General features: G+C 42.1%; 1 protein-coding gene across 1 annotated transcript in view; it reads right to left on the bottom strand.

Moving 5' to 3' along the window:
* Positions 1 to 361: 361 nt before the first annotated feature.
* Positions 362 to 20,156, bottom strand: part of LOC121695911 (CD276 antigen-like) — a 29,928-nt gene continuing 10,133 nt past the window's right edge. Inside the window, exons 2-4 of the mRNA XM_042077100.1 lie at positions 14,097 to 14,447; positions 12,113 to 12,394; positions 362 to 1,107 (exon numbers count right to left, since the gene is read on the bottom strand). Coding sequence (XP_041933034.1) covers positions 980 to 1,107; positions 12,113 to 12,394; positions 14,097 to 14,447 — 761 coding nt within the window. The 3' untranslated portion in view covers positions 362 to 979. The remainder of the gene's footprint in view (positions 1,108 to 12,112; positions 12,395 to 14,096; positions 14,448 to 20,156) is intronic.

Below are 20,156 nucleotides of genomic sequence, written 5' to 3'. Positions count from 1 at the left end.
AAGGTCCTGTCAAGTCCAATCAAAATGTGAAATTATTTTTGGAAATCTTGAACTCCTCTGGGCTAAAGAGGAGAGGGACTATTCAACTATCCAAAATATCCATCTTGTAATAGTGCTCAGTTCAAAACCCAGCATCCATGGCAGTGTGGAGGCGCATTAGTGCCTATGGCATGGGCATTTTGCACATCTGGCAAGGCACAATCAATTCTGAATGATGTAACATATACTGTCATCCAGACAATGTCTTTTTCAGGGAAGACCTTGAATATTTCAGGAAAGAAATGCCAAAAACAATTCTAAACATATTTCAAAAGCATTTCCCCATAGAGGAAGAGTCCAAGGGGGGGGGGGGGGGGGGGGTGTCATGGAATAAAAAATATGATTAAGAAGTCCCCAGACTCTAGAGCAGCTGAAATCATATACCAGGCAGGAATGGGACCACATTTCATTTGCAAAACTCAGTTCTTAAACATTTGCAGAATGTTTTAAAAAGAAGAGGTGAAGCAACACAGTGGTAAAAACGCCCCTGTCCCAACTTTTTGAGATGTGTTACTGGCATTCAATTCAAAATGAACATATTTTTTTCCAAAAAACAATAACATTTTTCTCCTTCAACAGTTGATATGTTGTCTTTGAACTATTTTCAGTTAAATACAGGGTTGACATGATGTGTCAATAATAGCATTCTTTTTTTAATTTTACAAAGCGTCCCAACTTTTTCGGAATTCAGGTTGTATATGCAGCGGCAAGTAGCGGCTCCAATGACACGGTAGCAGGTGTTGCAGCGCCAGAACCTCTGGGTTCAGCTGTACTCTCTACAGGGCTTTCTGAAGAAGAAAAGTGGAACCCTCCGTTCCTCGTGACCCTAATGGTATGAGTCATCCATAGGTGAAGACCGTGGTGACTGAGTGAAGTCGAAATAGATTGTAAGTTATGTCCATAACGTACGGTCATGCACTTTGCTGATTTACTTTACCTGCTATTTTGAAATGGAGCACAGTGGCTGTCGTACCCAAAACAGTAAACATAAGCCAATTACACAAAATGCAATTGGACATAGCAGAGCAAGCCTCTCTCTGCTGCAGTCCACTAGGTTTCTCTGATCATCTGGGGAAAAAAAAGAAAAATTGTAAGGCTCAAACCGACTGCAAACTTGCAGAGGTCATAACATTAAATCACTTTCTATTCTTGTGCATATACACAATCTACATATTGTTACTAATATACATGTGTGACTCAAAACCAAACACACAAGAAAGTGAGAGAGGCCTACGGAATGGCTCAGACAAATAATTTACTAACAGCTAATAAGTGAGTAACAGTATCCACTGTGTGTTGTCTGTTGAACTGTGTTGCATGCCCACAAGGAGGCAGTCTAACACAAAACAAAGAATCTACTGATGGGAGTAATTTTTGATGTATTAATGCCAACTTAAATAGGAAGTTCCTATTTACATTTTGTTTTAGGGAATATTATGTATCTAATATGTGTGTATTAGTGCCAATTGGCCTACAATGAGCATCATTAATAATTTATTAGGTCATTCATCTAATTATTCTCTAATCTCTAATTTATTATTCTCTGGTCGTTTATTCTTCATACATCACATCTAATCTAACCTCATTGATAGTTTATAAAAAGTTTAAAAAAAGTTTATAGCCTCCTAAAACACTATCTGAATATATTACTTACAGACTAGTTGTAGAATAGTATAAGTATAAGTAAGTATAAGTATATATACTCTTTTAATCCCGTGAGGGAAATTTAGTCTCTGCATTTATCCCAATCCGTGAATTAGTGAAACACACTCAGCACACAGTAAGGTGAAGTACACACTAATCCCGGCGCATTGAGCTGCCTGCAACAACAGCGGCGCTCGGGGAGCAGTGAGGGGTTAGGTGCCTTGCTCAAGGGCACTTCAGCCGTGCCTACTGGTCGGGGTTCGAACCGGCAACCCTCCGGTTACAAGTCCCAAGTGCTAACCAGTAGGCCACGGCTGCTGAATTTCATTCCGCTTAGCTCCGCTTAGCTCCACTCACATCACAGTAGGATGAGTGGAGCTAGGCGGAACGAAATTCATCTGGCGAGAGTCAGGTTAAATAATAATGGTATAAATGCTAAAAAAAAACTGAATGTATAAAATTCCACATTCCCATTCATCACCTATTGATTACACAGTTTTGAAGCCCCCTGAAATTACCACATTGTCTTACAACCTTTTGGCATGTTTTCAGTCAGAACAAACATATTGGTCAAGAGAAGATCAACATTAAGTCAATATTTGCCAGGGGTATGAATAATTATGACTGCCGCTAGAGTGGTCAACAACTTCCTGAAATTTTGGCCAACGATTCCCGGGACACCGAAACACATGAAACTTGGTGGGCATGTACAGTAGACCCACTAATTTTGTTTGGTCCCCGGGTTATTGTTGTTGTTTAAGATGGGGAGAAACTGCTTTAATGATGTGCACAAGTGATAAGACGATCATGGAGTTTGAACAAGCAGTTTTGAGAATTTTAATTCTGATCTGAGAAATGCACCAAAGCTGTATTATTGCGCTTCTCAACTAGGGGGACCCAAGAGCAAATCTTCTTTAGTGCTGCTTTAACACTAGATGGCATTCATGCACTTCATCCTCTGTTTCCACAAGCACATTTCTATACATTTTGCAGGTAGGCATAGCCAACGATGGGCAAGAATACATCAACATGTATTTAAAATGAAATATCAAAAACCCTAATGTTAAATGTATCAAAATAAACAACAAAATACAGCAGCCATGCCATGTATCAAAATAAAATACTGTATTTTGTATTATTTTGACAATACTAAAAATACTCTGTAACAACAATTCAACCCTAAATTTTATATACGAGATGAACGCTACTAAAATCAGAAAGAAATAATTCTGACCAGAATTTGAGTTTAAGTTTAGTTGCCGTTTAGTGAGGCTTCACGGTCACGTTATGCTTCTTCTCTCTTGCTTAACTGATTTAATTTCATACATGCAACAAAACCCCTACCCCAAACAGAAATATATAATTCAGTCCAAGCATGTACAGATAAACTTGATCACTTTGTTCTACCCAGCCCCAACCCCAAAGTCATATAAAGCGCTGATGGTGGCAAATGCATTGGGTGGGAGGTCGTTACTTTCCTCTTCATCCTCTTTGTCACTCCCGTCTTCCGACAATACATACAAATCATTCAGCATTGAAGACGAGACTTCCGGTTGAGTTCCGGTTGAGTGGCGCATGTAGATGCAGCGACTCCTTGCTTCTCCTGAACGTGCAGTGTTTTTTTGTTGTTAAAATGTGTTTTTCGTAATGTTTATCGCGTGAAACTACGTCGGAACGCATGTACAGCCGACAGCAACTGTTGCAGATACGGAAGGAAAACAGCAGTATCGATGTTTTGGACATAAAAACAGAGACGCTGGCAGAACTGGGAATACTTCGCCTGCCTACCACAACATCGGACCCGTCTGCTTCACCTGGCCGGCGTCACCGAACGCGGTGTGCCAGGACAAGGAAGAGAGGCAAGCGAACTGGCGTCGGAACAAGGCTAGCAGCCAACCCAACTCGCCCAGCAATACCATCCATATTCCTGGCGAACGTAAAATCACTGGACAATAAGATGGACGACATTCGGTTGCTAAGATAAGCAAACAAGACAGTGAGTAACTACTGCATGACTGTTTTTACTGAATCATGGCTCAAAGAGAACATCCCCGACTCTGCTATACACCTGGAGCAGCTAACGTGCTATCGAGCTGACAGAGCCCTAGCAGACAAAAAACGTGGTGGAGGAGTTTGTGTTTACACGCATGATGCTTGGTGCCAAGACGCTACGGTAGTACACAGACACTGCTCTCCACTGGCGGAGTTTATGATCAATAAGTGCCGACCCTTCTACCTCCCCAGGGAATTCACCGCGATTCTGCTGGTCGTGGTGTACACACACAACACACTTCAAAGACAGCAGAGACGCACAGAGCCTGTGGCAGGGCATACAGGCCATCACTAACTACAAGCCTGCACCACGGAGCTGTGAGAACAACACCTCTCTGCTAAATGACCTGAACAGTTTTTTCGCCCGTTTTGAAGCACAAAATGACACTCACCCACAGAAAACCCTACCTCCCCCCCACGACCAACCCCTGTACCTCTCCTCTGCCAGCGTGAAGAGGACACTAGCCACCATTAACCCACGCAAAGCAGCAGGCCCAGACAACATTCCAGGCCAAGTGTTGAAGGACTGTGCAGAAGAGCTGAAGGATGTTTTTACAGACATTTTCAACACCTCTCTGGAGCAAGCAGTCATCCCATCACTTTTCAAAGCTGCCACCATCATACCCGTGCCAAAGAAATCATCACCATCATGCTTCAATGACTACCGTCCTGTAGCACTCACGCCCATAATCATGAAGTGCTTCGAACGGCTAGTCATGTCACACATCAAAGCCACCCTACCCCCCACCCTGGACCCCTTCCAGTTTGCATACCGAGCCAAACGATCCACGGAGGATGCAATCTGCTCTGCCCTCCATCCAGCCCTCACCCACTTGGACAATAAAGACTCATATGTGAGAATGCTGTTCATAGACTTCAGTTCAGCATTCAATACCATAATACCACAACTCATCAGCAAACTGGACAAGCTAGGATTCAGCACCTCCCTCTGCAACTGGCTGCTGGACTTCCTGTTGCAGAGACCACAAGCAGTACGTGTCGGGAACAACACCTCAAGCACTCTGACCCTGAGCACGGGGGCCCCGCAAGGGTGTGTGCTCAGCCCCCTGCTCTTCACACTGCTAACACATGACTGTACAACCACTCACAGCTCCAACCATCTGGTGAAGTTTGCGGACGACACAACACTAGTGGGCCTCATCACTAAGGGCGATGAGGCTCACTACAGAGAAGAAGTAGACCTGCTGGCCAAATGGTGCAAAGACAACAACCTCCTGCTGAATGTCAGCAAGACCAAGGAGAGTGTTGTCAACTTTCAGAGAGGCCACAAACAACTGCCACCACTGTCCATCGACGGAGATGCTGTGGAGAGAGTGAGCAGCACAAAATTCCTGGGGGTGCACATCAGCGACGACCTCTCCTGGACCACCAACACAGCATCACTGGCGAAGAAAGCCCAGCAGCGCCTCTACTTCTTGCGCAAATTGAAGAAGGCAAGTGCCACGCCTCCCGTCATGACCACATTCTACAGAGGGACCATCGAGAGCATTGTGTCCAGCTGCATCACAGTGTGGGGCGGAAGCTGCACAGATCAGAACAGGAAGACCCTCCAGCGCATTGTTAACACAGCTAAGAGGATCATTGGAGCACCACTCCCCTCCCTGCAGGACATTTACACCACCCGCCTCACCCGCAAAGCACTAATGATTGTCAAGGACACAACCCACCCTGCACACGAACTGTTCAGCCTCCTGCCCTCTGGAAAGAGGTACAGGAGCCTCCGCTCCCGCACCCACTCTCCCATCACTGACATCCCCACCACCCACCAGCCAGCCAGAAACCTAGGAACCTAGGATCCTCTCTACCCTAAACCCCCCCCCAACACCTCCCCAGGACCGCCCTGTGGAACTGCACTGTGACTGCGCAGCCTAACGTGTTGCTGCTTCATATCAAGCCTGATATACTTGAAATGACTGCATATCAATGTAAATATACAGTACACACAAGCACAAGTTTAAACTTCATGTAAATGTTATTTATCACTCTGCCACAATGCTGCTGCTACTACTACTCTGTCAGAAGGTTACGCTAGGACTATGTAAATATACAACACAACTACCTCTATTTTTTTTATATATATTGTATATTTCTATATTTTGATATATGTTCTATATTTCAGTCTCGCACTTTAATGTCTGTATGTGGTATGTCTGTATATTTCTATTTTTTATTGTCTATGGCTATGTCTATGTCTAAAGCATGTCTATGTCTGTATTTAAAGTATGTCTATGTCTGCATGGGAAAGTAAGAAATGAAATTTCAATTCTTTGTATGACCAGTGCATTTAAAGAAATTGACAATAAAGCCGACTTGACTTGACTTGAGACTTCCTCATCAGACTCTCGTCTTGGCTCTCTAAATGTTACAAACTGCGGAGAGCGATAATCTATAGGGTCTCGTCCTCCCTCAGTCTCATACTCGCTACCGCTCATTATGGTATAATTAGTAAAGTAAGTAAGTAAACTACAAATAACTACTATAACTGGATCCTCACACGGGGCACCATATGTAACAATTCAACCCTAAATTTTATATATGAGATGAACGCTACTAAAATCAGAAAGAAATAATTCGGACACCAGTCATTTGAGTTTAAGTTTAGTTGCCGTTTAGTGGGGCTTCACGGTCACGTTATGCTTCTTCTCTCTCGCTTAACTGATTTAATTTCATACATGCAACAAATCCCATACAATTAACAAAATAACCCCTACCCCAAACAGAAATATATAATTCAGTCCAAGCATGTACAGATAAACTTGATCACTTTGTTCTACCCAGCCCCAAAGTCATATAAAGCGCTACCGCAATTCCGCAATTGAGGTAACGGGGAAGAGAGAGAGGGATATAGAGGGATAGTATTACTATCAAAATGGTTAATATCAATAAGTATATCATTGGTACTATATAGTGTTATACCATAGTGAGAATAGGCAGAGTGAGAGAGAGAGAGAGAGAGAGAGAGAGAGAGAGAGAGAGAGAGAGAGAGAGAGAGAGAGAGAGAGAGAGAGAGAGAGAGAGAGAGGCAAGGGGAGAGAGGGGAGAGGAGGGGTTGTACGGTGTGACCAGTGTTGTGTGTAACACGTTACAAAGTAACGAGTTACAGTAACGAGTTACAGTAACGTAACTACTTTTTTGAGTAAAAAGTAGTGTAACGCGTTACTACTGAAAATTTGGTAACGTAACGTAGTTCCTTTTTCATATCGGCGCAACGTTACTTTTCCCAGGGGCAGATTTGACAGCGACGCTGCTTTCTCAGCTGCGCGCTTGCGCAATAGGCACGAGCTCCACACGGCAGCCTACGCGACAGAGACTGGTAGCATGAAGTGCAATTATAGCTCCACACGGTACGTGACAGAGGCTGGTGGCAATGAAGAGCAATCATAGCAAGCGAGACGAAGCCAGCGCTAACTTCTGAGGGATGGAGGTAGTCTATTCACATTACTTCGAACTCGTTGAAACTAAGGGGAGGAATGTGAGTGTTAGTTGTAGCCTAGCCTACACTGTCCCCTGATTTTGTCTTCTGCCGTTAACTCAACTGCCTGCCTATTGATACGATTTGCACTAGCTTTGCACCAAATTTCGGAGGAGCGCCTGTTTAATGAAAGAGTATAAGGCTATAAAATAAGCCCTCATACATTTTGTGTTCATCTATATGCCCAAGATGTAGTGAGGCTATGTTATTTGATATTGTTTCATAGGGCTTTAGTGGTGGTGTTGAAGCCTATAAGCCCAATGTTTTCTTGTCAAGTGCTCTGTTTGTGGCATTTTTTATAATAAAGAGCACAAAAGAAATACCTGTTATGTCCTCCATAGGACCACAATTTCGTCGCCGTTTTTAAAATAAAAAAAAAGTCCAGTATTTCTTTCGAAATTGAAATGAAGTTGTATGGACTGGACTATGTTTTTAAACAGCGACAAAATTGTGAATTTCCAGAGCGTGTTACTCCACACTCGGCAATCGACTCCTACGGACTTTCCCCTAAAGACGCCAGCTGCAGCAGCAACAGTTCCGGAAAGGTACTGGCTTGATGAAATTCATTCTGGACTCTCTGTCCGACCACATAAAGACCTCGGGATACTTCGGTTTGGCTTTAGGGACCCTCTACTCACTACCACGTAAGTGTAATGTTGTTTGGAACTGTAGAAGAGGTATAAAAATAGCGTTTTGTAGCGGTGAAATGACTTGCCCTGGTCACTTCCAGGCTAACGAGTTTTGACTAAAAACGGTAAAATCAAACTTTCTCAAAACACATCCGAATGACATGATTTTGAGGTCAACTCAACGTATGTACTCCCAATCATCCGTAAACTGATCTAAAGTGCATTTTACTCCGGATAATTCCTTTAACACTTGTGGATGAGGTCATTGGAAGATCACTATATGTAGCCTGTGATGAGGATAGGATATCCCTCATCTTTTTAGGACCTAAAACCATGACTTCTGTTTTATCTGAGTTCAAAAGCAGGAAATTATCATGTTTCAACTTTGACTAACGGGGTTAATTCATCAGGTTTTATGGAGAAGTATAGTTGTGCATCATCTGCATGAATGGAAATTAATGCCATGTTTCCTAATTTCAGAGTCTAGAGGAAGCATATAAAGACAAAATAACAGGGGCCCCAGTACCTAGCCTTGAGGCACTCCATATTTTACCATAGTCTGGGTAGATGGTTTACTATGGACCTGTACAAATTGTCAACGGTTAGAAAGGTATAATCTAAACCAAGTGAGTGCAAAGTCTTTGATGCCTATCAAATGTTCAAGCCTATGAAGTAGTATGTCATGGTCTATGGTGTCAAAGGCAGTTCTGAGGTCTAGGAGGACCAGTATTGATACATATCCATTATCAGCAGCAAAGAGAAGGTCATTAAAAACTTTAACTAAGGCTGATTTAGTACTGTGGTGAGCTCTGAAGCCAGACTGATATAATTCCTGGATTTTGTTCATATGCAAGAAGGCACCAATTTGTTTGGACACTATTTTTTCTAGTAGGGAGATTAGATATAGGCCTATAGTTGGCCAGGTTGTTAGGGTCAAGGCTAGGTGTTTTGAGGCATAGCTTAATAACAGATGTCTTAAACGACTGTGTTACATGCCCTGATAGCATTGAATTATTTATAATATGGAGCAAAGCATTATCCAGGAAGGGGAGAGCTGTCTTAAGAAGGTGAGTAGGAATAGGGTCTAGTAGACTAGTTGTAGATTTTGATGAGGAAATTGTGGAGGTGAGATGTAATATGTCGATTGGTGTAAATGAATTTCAGTCATTTCAGTCTCTTTTTTTTATATATACATTTACAAAACAGTCCAAACTGTTACTTGTGTGTAGATTGATGAGAATTTTCTTTTTTTGAATGTGTTTAAAGAGGAGTCTGAAACATAACAAAATTTTGAAAACTTGAAAGGGTCTGAAAACTTTCCGGTTGCACTGTATTCCTTCATCAGTACACTGATACTGACTTTTCTCTGCCAATGAAACATGTAAATGTAAATCAGTTTTTTTGGCCAAGTATACTTATATATACAGTGCCTATAAAAAGTCTTCAGCCCCATGGTAAAGTTGACTAAAAAGAGGAATATACATCCTGAAGTTCCCTTGGCCTTTGGAATTAAAATAACTCCACATAACATACCCTTCAACATACCTAGAGATTGGGATGGTTTCATTTCAGTTAGCCTAATAGCTGGTTTAATTTGCATTGAGAGATGCAAGTTGATCTTATGGAAAGTACCCCATGCCAATCGTGAGATATTGTAAAGGGTATGTGATGATGTGGGGTTATTTTAATATCCAAGGCCAAGGGAACTTTATCAGGATGTATAGTACCCTGGATCCATGCAATAACTGGGCTTGAAATGAACATGCACCCTGTATTTTAATGAAGAACATTTATTTATTTACGATACATTATTAATTCACAAAGAAAATTGGTGCCTTTAAAGGTTGGATTTTTCCTCATTTTAATTAAGGCATTAAGATCCATTTCCAAAAGATGATTTTTTTATTCCTCTTTTTAGTAAACTTAAAAAGAACCTTTTTATAGGCACTGTAGGTGCCTTGCTTAAGGGCACTTCCGCTGTGGATGGAAACATGCCATAACCTGCCATAACCTGCAAACAGTCAACAGATCAACTATGCTGACCTGTCTGTTACATCTCATAGCCTAAAGACTGTATCAGAGATGCAACCAAAAAGTCAATACAACGGAACTTGTCAAGCGGTACAAAGTGAAGACAAGTCTCTGACATCGTCAATACATGCCCAGATTGAGCAATGTTGCAGGGCAACCACATAGCTGGTGCCATGTGTTCAGATTGGATGATTAAAGTTCTCAAGAATCTTGAGGTTGGTATGAGAGGAAGTGTGGTGTGTGAGCAACCAACAAGTTACATAATCTTCCTGAATCTCACTATTACGATCATATAACACGTCTGGGCAAATTACTCTCACTATTACGATCATATAACACGTCTGGGCAAATAGGGCTACGGTTCTGGAGATGTTCACAGAATATCGCCTCCATGGCATTATTGAGAAGGCGTTGCTCTGCCGAGCACATGAACAATTTACTGGCAGGCCGTGGCCTGTGGGTTTCGGGCTTGTAACCGAAGGGTTGCCAAAAAATGTGGGCGGGGGAAGGGGTTGAGCACGGTTCTCCCATGCCCACATCCATGGCTGAAGTGCCCTTGAGCAAGACACCTAACCCCTTACTGATCCCGCCGCTGTAGCACGCAGCTCACTGCTCCGGGTTAGTGTGTGCTTCACCTCACTGTGTGTTCTGTGTGTTTCACTAATTCACGGATTGGGATAAATGCAGAGACCAAATTTCCCTCACGGGATCAAAAGAGTATATATACTTATACTATACTTAGAAAACTGTGTCCGCCCTACCCTCCTTTCAGGAGGAATTCTTCAAACACTACCCTGGCATAGCGTAGGCATAAATGTTATGACGAGATAGCTTGCAAAGCCTTGCCTAACGCTATATCACATCACATGAAGGAGCTTTAAATTATGTTAGCCGCTAGTTGCTGTGATAAACGGTTCACAGGAAAAGTAACTTTAATTTAATCATATTATTGTGCATACAGTTCTGCGCCCATCTCTCCACCCATTCATCTCGGTGGAATATCTCATTAACTCTTTACTCAACACATGACAAACCATATATCAGAATAAACAGCTGACCTTACCGAACACAAAAGTGTAAAGCATGCCCCTGTTCCAGAGTAATCCAGTTTGCAGCAAATCTCTACCTGAAAGTCTCCAACTTTGGGCTTTAAGTTTACAATGTGCTTAAATTGTTTAATACATAATTTCATAATAGGCCAAATACAAAATAAATGTTAAATATACCCTAAATATCTGTAAATATTAAAATCAGATGATTTACAGTTCTATGTAGGCTAATATGTAATGTTTCATGTTTTTGTAATGTTTCATTCAGTGATACAGGTCTACTGCTGTGAATAGGCTAAATTCATATAGGCTACTGTTAACTTTGGCTTGGTGCCCTGACGTGTGGCTTTTGTGTCCCCCGCCAAAAATGCCCAACCGAAGGCCAAGTGGCCTTGCCCTTAATATCATGAAATTCCAGGTCTAACATAGCAGTCGAGCATAATTTCCCTTGCCAATGTCCAGATGGGTGAGAATGGAATATAGGATATGGGTTATTGCATCATCTGTGCTTCTGTTGGGGCTATAGGCGAATTGGAGGGGGTCAAAGGAGCCAGGCAAGGAAGAGCAGATGTAGTTAGCTTTTGGTCTTCTTTGGTACCGGGATGATAATGGACCTTTTAAAACACGAAGGGACAACTGAATGGGCCAGAGACATGCAGAAGATTCAGGTAAACACTGGCCAGCTGTTCACCACATGACGCCAGGGACACATAATGCCCACATAAAAGACCCCCAGGGATTACATTACTGTAGGTCCTGCTGCTTTCCTGCTGTTTATTTCCTTTAGAGCATTCCTCACCTCTTACTCTGACAGGGGGGATTTTGGTTGGGAAATACTTGGACAGTCGCCATGGGAACGATGCCATTGTAAAGCTTGTAGATAAATGCAGTCCTTAGCCTCTAGAAGACCTTTAGCAGACACTTTTATCCAAAGCGACACAGACTCGTAACAGCAAACTCAGGCCGGCCGATTTTCAGGGGGTGATGCTAGTGCTGCTGTACCATTATGTGTCAATGGCTAACATATGCTCCCTCAAATAAAGTGTTACCAAAGTTTCTTTTTGGCCTTTCAAGAGAGTATCACTCTACACAGGGCACTACTGCATACGGCTGTATCCTTTAAATCTGATAATTCAAATAAATAATAATGATCCCCAAAAGGGAGGGAAGGTTACCATAAATGAAGCTAACAGGTCTCTGGATGACCTGTCCCAGGGGATGGTTGACCACAGTGAGAGTCCAGTTCAAACCCTTGGCCATGTCGACCACCACTTGGGTATGGAGCTTCAGCAGACCAGGGTCCTCATCTGACTGAAGCACTTGGGTATTGTGTGTGAGGTTATGACCCAACCCATCCCTCCACTGGACCTCAGGTTGTGGATAACCCTCGCTTTCATACTGGAGAGTGAAATTGGAGCTGTGGGCCAGTATAGACAGCCTGGGCTCCGAGAAGAAAGCTGAAAAAACAAATGTGGGTCAGACAGAGACAGAAGGAATTTAAACACTCTCTGATCTCTGCCAGAAGGGAAGTCCAAGATCACTGTTTTCATACAAAAGGACTAGCACACAGTGATGACTCTCTTTAGAAAGTAATCTTTTGGCATTTTGAAATTTCCACTGCTTCCTACTTCCCACTGATTCCCTTCCTGGCATCTGACGGGGTTATATCTAAGTGTGTCGCACTCTTGCCAAACGGGATTTCCCCCCACCTACATCACCACTTATGTTTACAACAGAGTAAATATTATGAATGACTTTAATTGAGACTGTATAAGACTGAAATAAACTTCAAATCCACAAAGAGGTGTTCCGCACATAACTCTAAAATATGCAAAGCGAGCCAATTTCTATTCTCTAACATCATAAGTAGGGATATAAACAATATGCATGTGGTATTTTCAACTGTTGAGAAGTTTGTGTGTGGGTATGTGTATGTGTATGAATACAGTTACTTTGCTTTCCTGTGCGACGACAAGTCCCATGCTCATTATGTCATAGCAGCCGTAAAGTGAGTTACAAGGTTATGACACCAATCACACAATGTTGTATTTCTCCGAAAATAGAAAAAGTTAATATAAAGGCTAGTTAGTTAAAAGACTCCAATCTGTCAAGGATCTTTCCCAAATCTTTTCCAAGTCTTCTGATGTAAGGATACCACTATTTGGAGTTAAAACTGGAGTATAACTGGAGTTAAAGCATTTTCTCCACATTTGGTGTGTTCCTAAATCCCCAAGCAATAGGCCTGTTTTCTCTAAAATAAAACAAAAACTTTCTCTTAGGCAGCCGGTGAGGTATTTTGCTACTTTGGGCACTGATGTCATTGACAGGCAATAATAAATTACCACAGTCCATGGCGCATGAACTAAAGCTATCGTGTGGTGTGTGAGAGCATTGCACTGACCCACCCATGATTACAACCAGAGTCTTGCTTTGCTTATTGCTAGTTGACTTTAAGAAAAAAAATTAGGGCCCTTCATGTTCTACGTGGATATAAACGTTTTAATCCATGCCTCTCTGGATTTGAGATATGTGACAGGTGATCTATTACCTATTTCTAAAACAACGAAAGAAACAAACACAATTTTTTGAAGCAACTTCAACAAGGCATTGTAATGCAACCTCTAATGTAATCTTATAAAACAAATAACTGAGAAAGCTGTACACAGGTTGCTTCAGGAGCAGAGAAGGGGGTGTAATTTGATTGGCTGTTGAGCTGAAATATCAACAACCTTTCACCAGCATTGTGAACGGTACCTTTAAAGGGGAACTTGGCAACTACAATTTAATAAACCCGTTTAAAAATAATTCGGATGGTTAAATGACCTGTTCCGGTGAAAATGGTGACTTACCCCGCTCCCCCTAGCGTCCCCAGGCGGAAAACCAACCTTTCCACTTTGGGACTATACCATCCCGGTAAGAGAAGTGAGAAACAAGAAACTCGTTTTAAATCGTGTTTCTTACCTTGTAACATCCACATGGTTCTGCCGAACTTATGCTAACCGTTTCGCTAGCTTGTAAACAAATCCATGTGCTTTATCGTTACCTTTTTCCACAGTTTGAAATATCATAATGCACAACTCCTCCAGCAGAGGGGGAAATATAGCTAATCCTGCCAAGTTTCCCTTTAAAGGAATTCCCCTTTTTTTAACCCATCCTCACCTGCATAACTCAGTTGCACATCTGCCTTGTCTGATCCCTGTGAAGTACTGACACTACATTGGTAGTTCCCGGTATCTCGGGGGCCGGCCCGTGCCAGCCTTAGAGTGGCATTCCCACTTGAAAGCTGCTCGTGGTACAAGCTTGTCCTGCTCTTGTAGTCGGCACTTTGTCGGCCCAGCTGGTCAGTTCCGTAATAGAAGCTGTGAACAACCCTCAAGTCCTCTACTCGCTGCCAAGTCACGACCACGTCTTGTAGGCTGGGAGGAGGCGTGAAGGAGCACCCCAAAATGGCAGCTGGAAACCCATGGACTGCCACCACCTGTTTCTGGGGGACTCTCACTTCAAAGGCAGCTGAGAGAGAGCAAGAGCGAGAGAAAGAGAAAGAAAGAAAGAAAGAAAGAAAGAAAGAAAGAAAGAGAGAGAGAGAGACAGTGACAGCCAAGGGTCTCATCAATTGGACAGTGGACAAACAGGTCAAGGAAACAGGTCATCCAATTTGACGCAGTGCAGTCACATATTACTATATGACCATCGCATAAAGGCATGTTTCTCAAAACCTCCCCTGTGTAATTTGTAATGCTGTTGATTCATTTCATATAAACAACACTTAAACATAACATCCATGACATTGTGTCTATAGCATGTTAATGGTGTACACAGCAATGTCTGTGTGATACTACAGTTGTCAGTTGACAGTCTTCTACTATATTTGGCTTCCAGCCTTATGCCTAGATACGGTCAAATCACAGCCATGGGGAGATCCTTAACCAACCTCACTCCCACTCGTATGTCACATTGCTTAAAGGAGAAATTCTGCAATTTTTCACATAGATCTCCATTAATCGAGGTCACCCAGTACTGTCGGTACGAAAAAAACCCCGAAAACAATTGGTTTTACCTAGCTCGAGTTACTAGTTCCATAGAGATGATATAGGCCAGTAATAAAACATTACTCAGACATTTATACTATTTATATTTTAAATCAAATGTATACTATTTTATATTTATACAGCTAACAAACACATTAAAAACAAGTGTAGCCATTTATGAAGGTAAGTGGTAAGACATAACAAGAAAAACTAGTTTTGACATGATACAAATTAGCAAAACTGGTGCACATAAAACTTATTGTTTCGGGAAGTTCCTCCCATTCACACATCTATACAGTATTCTGGATTACACCTGCTGTCTTGAGGCAGTGAATGCAAAACGTGCAGTTTTCATTCATACAGCAGAATGAGTCATCGGTCACTCTTTACCCATCTGTTCTCCAATAGGAAAAAATGCAACTTGCTATTCTAAATTCCCATGACGCACCAAGTGAAAAATGCACCTAAAATGGGTGATAAGATGTTAGTACATCTGGTAAGGTACAGTACATCACCACAGTATAACATTAAAAAGTTCTCTGTAATAATGTATATCAATGTAACATATTCAAGATTGGTGTTTAATTGATCTTTGTGGTGTGGGTAGCAGTCTGATCATGGTTTTATAGCAATGCAGCAATGCAGTATATGTGCACTAGCCTGGTTTCCAGACTCACTAGGCTACTTAGTTTCACTCTGTGAAGCGTGTCTGGCGTCTCATAATTGGGAAACACAGACACACACACACACACACACACAAAGGTATGCACAAACTCACACCATACCTGTCAACATTTAGCTTTCCAAAAACGGGAGATTTTTTTTCGGGGGGGGGGTGGTCAGTGTTTATACCGGATCTGTGTTTGCATATTTAATACGTTTTATACACATGTTTCAACACTGCATTTCGGTCATTACCTTACGCATGCCAGTTATGTATCCACCAGCTGCCTGCCTGTAGCCTACTTCCAAAACTCCAAAGCTGCTTGCTGCCAGATTTGGTTCCGAGGGCACAAGTTCAGTGTATCAATAACACTCAATAACAGTTTATGTGATGTGTTAATCAATTAAATTCCCAACAATTTCACAACAGCTAGTTCTGGAGTAGGCCATTCAACTAGCCCGCTTGCTTACGACGAGACTCAGGCTGCGCAGTCGGCACCCGCTTCCTTATTTGGGTTTTGGGTTGCCAGGTTTTAGCCTATGACAAAACGGTTGAAATTGAAACTAAGTGATCGTGTATGTGTAGGGTGTATTTCATACACAATCTGGCAACCTGAATGGATCAATGATTTTAAAATGAAGTTTGATGGCCATGCAAATTACGGGAGTTTTCCGGGAGAAATAACAAAACGGGAGGGTGCTGGGAGATGACCTTGAAATACGTGAGAAACCCGGGAAAAACGGGAGTGTTGACAGGTATGACTCACACACACATAAACACACACACACACACACAGGCACACACGCATACAGTACACAAACACACACACACACACACACAGGTATGCACACACTCACACACACGTCCACACATGCATAAACACACAAGCACATAAACACACACACACACACACACAGTAGACATACGTACACACACATGCACACACACACAGGCACACACGCACAGACTCACACGCATACACAAACACAGGTATGCACACACTCACACACACATGCATAAACACACACACACACACACACACACACACAGACACACGCACACACATACACACACAGCAGACATGCACATACACAGACACACACACAGACTCACAGACATACAGTACACACAGACACGCACGCACACACACATGTAAACACAAACACATACACGCACGCATACAGAAACACACCCACACACACACATAAACACAAACACACACATACAGACACACCAATGGTTACATACACAAAAGTTCCAAGAGCAGGGGATGAAGTAGGAGATGGACCCTGTGAATTGTGAAACACTTGTAATCTTTTGGCTGTTTTGAATCCCACACAAGGACAGAGCATTCCAAACCAAAGCAAATGATAACAGTATCCTGAGCAAACTGTATTTTCAGGGTCACTCAGTCATTTCCTACATGTTGCTTACAGTTCCAGTCAAGTCTGATTAATCACAGTAGCAGTAAAGTCTGACTAATAAATTAATTTCACTCACCCTATTTTGTGATCGAGCTGCTGACTGAAATCACTGGTCCAGCCTTACCAATTACATTGTTCAGAGATTCCTAATGTTACTTCCTACTTTGCCTAAACCTTACAAACTGACAATAAACAGCATCAACAGTCAGGAAACAATGTATGTGGGTTTACCTTTGCTGTAAATAAATTTCTGCCTTTTTCCGACTGCATTTTGTGATGTTTGCAGGTGTTGCTGCTACTATCACAGTAAGCTTAGGTTTCGTCTTCCCCTCTCGTTGCTGATTGGGCTGGCATTTTTCAGAAAATGGTATAAGGAACTATGGTGTTCCAGACTAGATCTACCTGAAAGAAGCTCTAGGTGGCTAAGGCCAGGCTAGGTATAATAATGACTTGGACAATAATCTGATGGAATCTCAATCCTATTCAACACATCATTCCTTTAATAAGCTTTATTTGTATAGCTTTATATTTTCACACATCTGTCTGACTGTAGGAAGCTAAAACAGCAAAGTCTGGTATTGAAAAAATGGTCTTTGATAAAAAAAAAAAAACTAAAAAAAAAAAACTACTGGCACTGAAATACCTGACGTTAACGTTGCCGGTCACACTAGGCATAAGATGCTGACAAAGGTTCCTGAGAATGACACCATCATCTGCCGTCCTGGTTAACACTGTGATTATTTGGGCAAATGTATTCCTTCATACGGTAAAAATACTGAAGGACATATCCCCCTTCCTAGTTTTTAAGACTGATTTTGAGAATTTAGGTCACAGTTTTAGTTCCACAGTAGACTGTGGAAGAGCTGACCAATGCTCCCCGGAATCCAAACCTAATAGTGAGTAGCCTAACCCAGTGTTTTTCAACCTTTTTTGTGCCATGGCACACTTTTGACACTTAAAATGTCCCACGGCACTCTAACATCCTGTGTGAAGAAACAATAAACATACCATAGCCTAAAATTTCAAATAATACACAGATATGGCCTTATTATGGCTTCTATGCAAGACCTGCGCAATAAAACAAGCGCCCTCTGTTTCATTTGTAGGTGACTATATCTAATTTAATTGTTGTTATGAACTGGATATGTGATGATTCTGTGAATACTGGATATGGGGCCCCCGTTGTACAATGCCTGCATACCACAAATAGTGCAATCATACAATCAATGAGAGCATGTGGTTATAAATTCTTTGGTGCAACAGTTGCTTTTCTGGACCAGTGAGTGACATTTGGGTAATTTTCTGTGGCACACCTGATGATCTCTCACGGAACACTAGTGTGCCCCGGCACAGTGGTTGAAAAACACTAGCCTAACCTGTGTGAATCCAGACGAACCTGATGGCAAATTCAAATTTGCTCTGCAGGTCCATTTGGAGAAGATCCCATTGACACCTGTTTCCGAATCACCAAAAACGTAGGATCCAATCACAATCGCTTAACTGGCATGGGGCGGGCATTATGTTGGTGAATATCGCTGAGCGGTGTCTTTTGCAGTCCTGGACATAAATAGCTCATTTGCCATATAAATGACTATGAAGAATTTTTTACATTTGTCAGTGTATGTTATATTCAGAAAAAGCATTACATGGCCATTTTACATGTACTTGATGTTTTCAGTTTTTATAAGGAGGATGCATGCTATTTTGCCATGTCCCCAGCTCTATGCCCACTTGAGTGCATTGATAATTTGGTGATAAGAATAGTGTTTTTGATTTACTTAAAGGGAAACTTGGCAGGATTAGCTATCTTTCCCCCTCTGCTGGAGAAAATGTGCATTATGCTATTAAAAGGTAACGATAAAGCACATGGATTTGTTTACAAGCTAGCGAAACAGTTAGCATAAGTTCGGCAAAACAATGTGGATGTTACAAGGTAAGAAATGAGTTTCTTGTTTCTCACTTCTCTTTCAGGGACGGTAGTCTCAATGTTGCAAGGTTGGTTTTCCGCCTGGGGACGCTAGGGGCAGCGGGGGAAAGTCACCATTTTCACCGGATCGGGTCATTTAACCATCCAAATGATTTCTAAATGGGTTTATTACGTTGAAATAGTTGCCAAGTTCCCCTTTAAAAGGAGGAGTTTTTATGTGTCCCTGAAATGATTGTCGCATTGGGAAGTGATCCGAATACAATATTTTCATAATATGCGGGTATATCCAGTGGCGCAAAAAGTGGGTAGGCCTATGCACTATATGCTGCGCATAAGCGATGGTAAAAAAAGAAATAAAAAAATATATATTATTGTTTTTTTTGTATTTTCTATATGTAGCTGCTGCTGTGTAGCCTGGCTATCGCCAGACCTCATCTCATTGAGATGGGGTCTGGGAACTACACATTCATTTTCTCGTATTTGAGACGTGGTTTACGAATGCCCAGAGCTTATTGGGCGCTATGAATGTCTATCAAATGCGTCTGTACGTAGGTGTGTCGTCATTGTTTTTCCTTCCCCCCCTCCGTTCTGTGAATGGTTTCTTTGTTGAGGTGAAAATCGGGTCCATGGAACAGGCTGCATAGCAGCACGAATAAAGTTGCGTGCATAAGGCAGCATGGGGAAACCCAGGCTATCTGTTGTGCATTTCTAAATCCTTTCTGCATTTCCTCAATGTTATATACCATTTTAGAGGACTAACAGTCTAGAATAGGCGCCCTCTCTCATAAGATTCCATCATAGAATTTTGACATAGAAGAGGGAGCGGAGTGGGGGCGCCGTGAGCGCTGAGCGAACAGGTACGAATAGTGAGTTGTCGTTATGAAAAAGATGGATACAACATAAAAGCTGTCGGGGGCTAAAAATAGAAAAAGAAAAAGGGAAAAGGAGATGGCATGTCAAGAGATGCGACAGCAGTTAAATAAGTGGATGGTGAAAGGCAATAGGTAGGAAGTGTGACGTCTGTGCTTGGAGGCTTGTAGATATTCATGTTAACAGACTAGCTAGCGTTTGCACAGGGAATGTAGCAGCCAAATGGAGTTTTACGGCTGGCTTAGAATATGCAAAACCGAGGTTGCTGAACTGAACTGGAAAAGGTAGCATGTACAATAAACGACA

This window comes from Alosa sapidissima, chromosome 21 (genome assembly GCF_018492685.1).
Source record: "Alosa sapidissima isolate fAloSap1 chromosome 21, fAloSap1.pri, whole genome shotgun sequence".
In the NCBI taxonomy this organism is placed as follows: domain Eukaryota; kingdom Metazoa; phylum Chordata; class Actinopteri; order Clupeiformes; family Clupeidae; genus Alosa; species Alosa sapidissima.
Note: the sequence above shows the minus strand (reverse complement) of the source record. Positions and strands in the feature narration are given on the sequence as shown.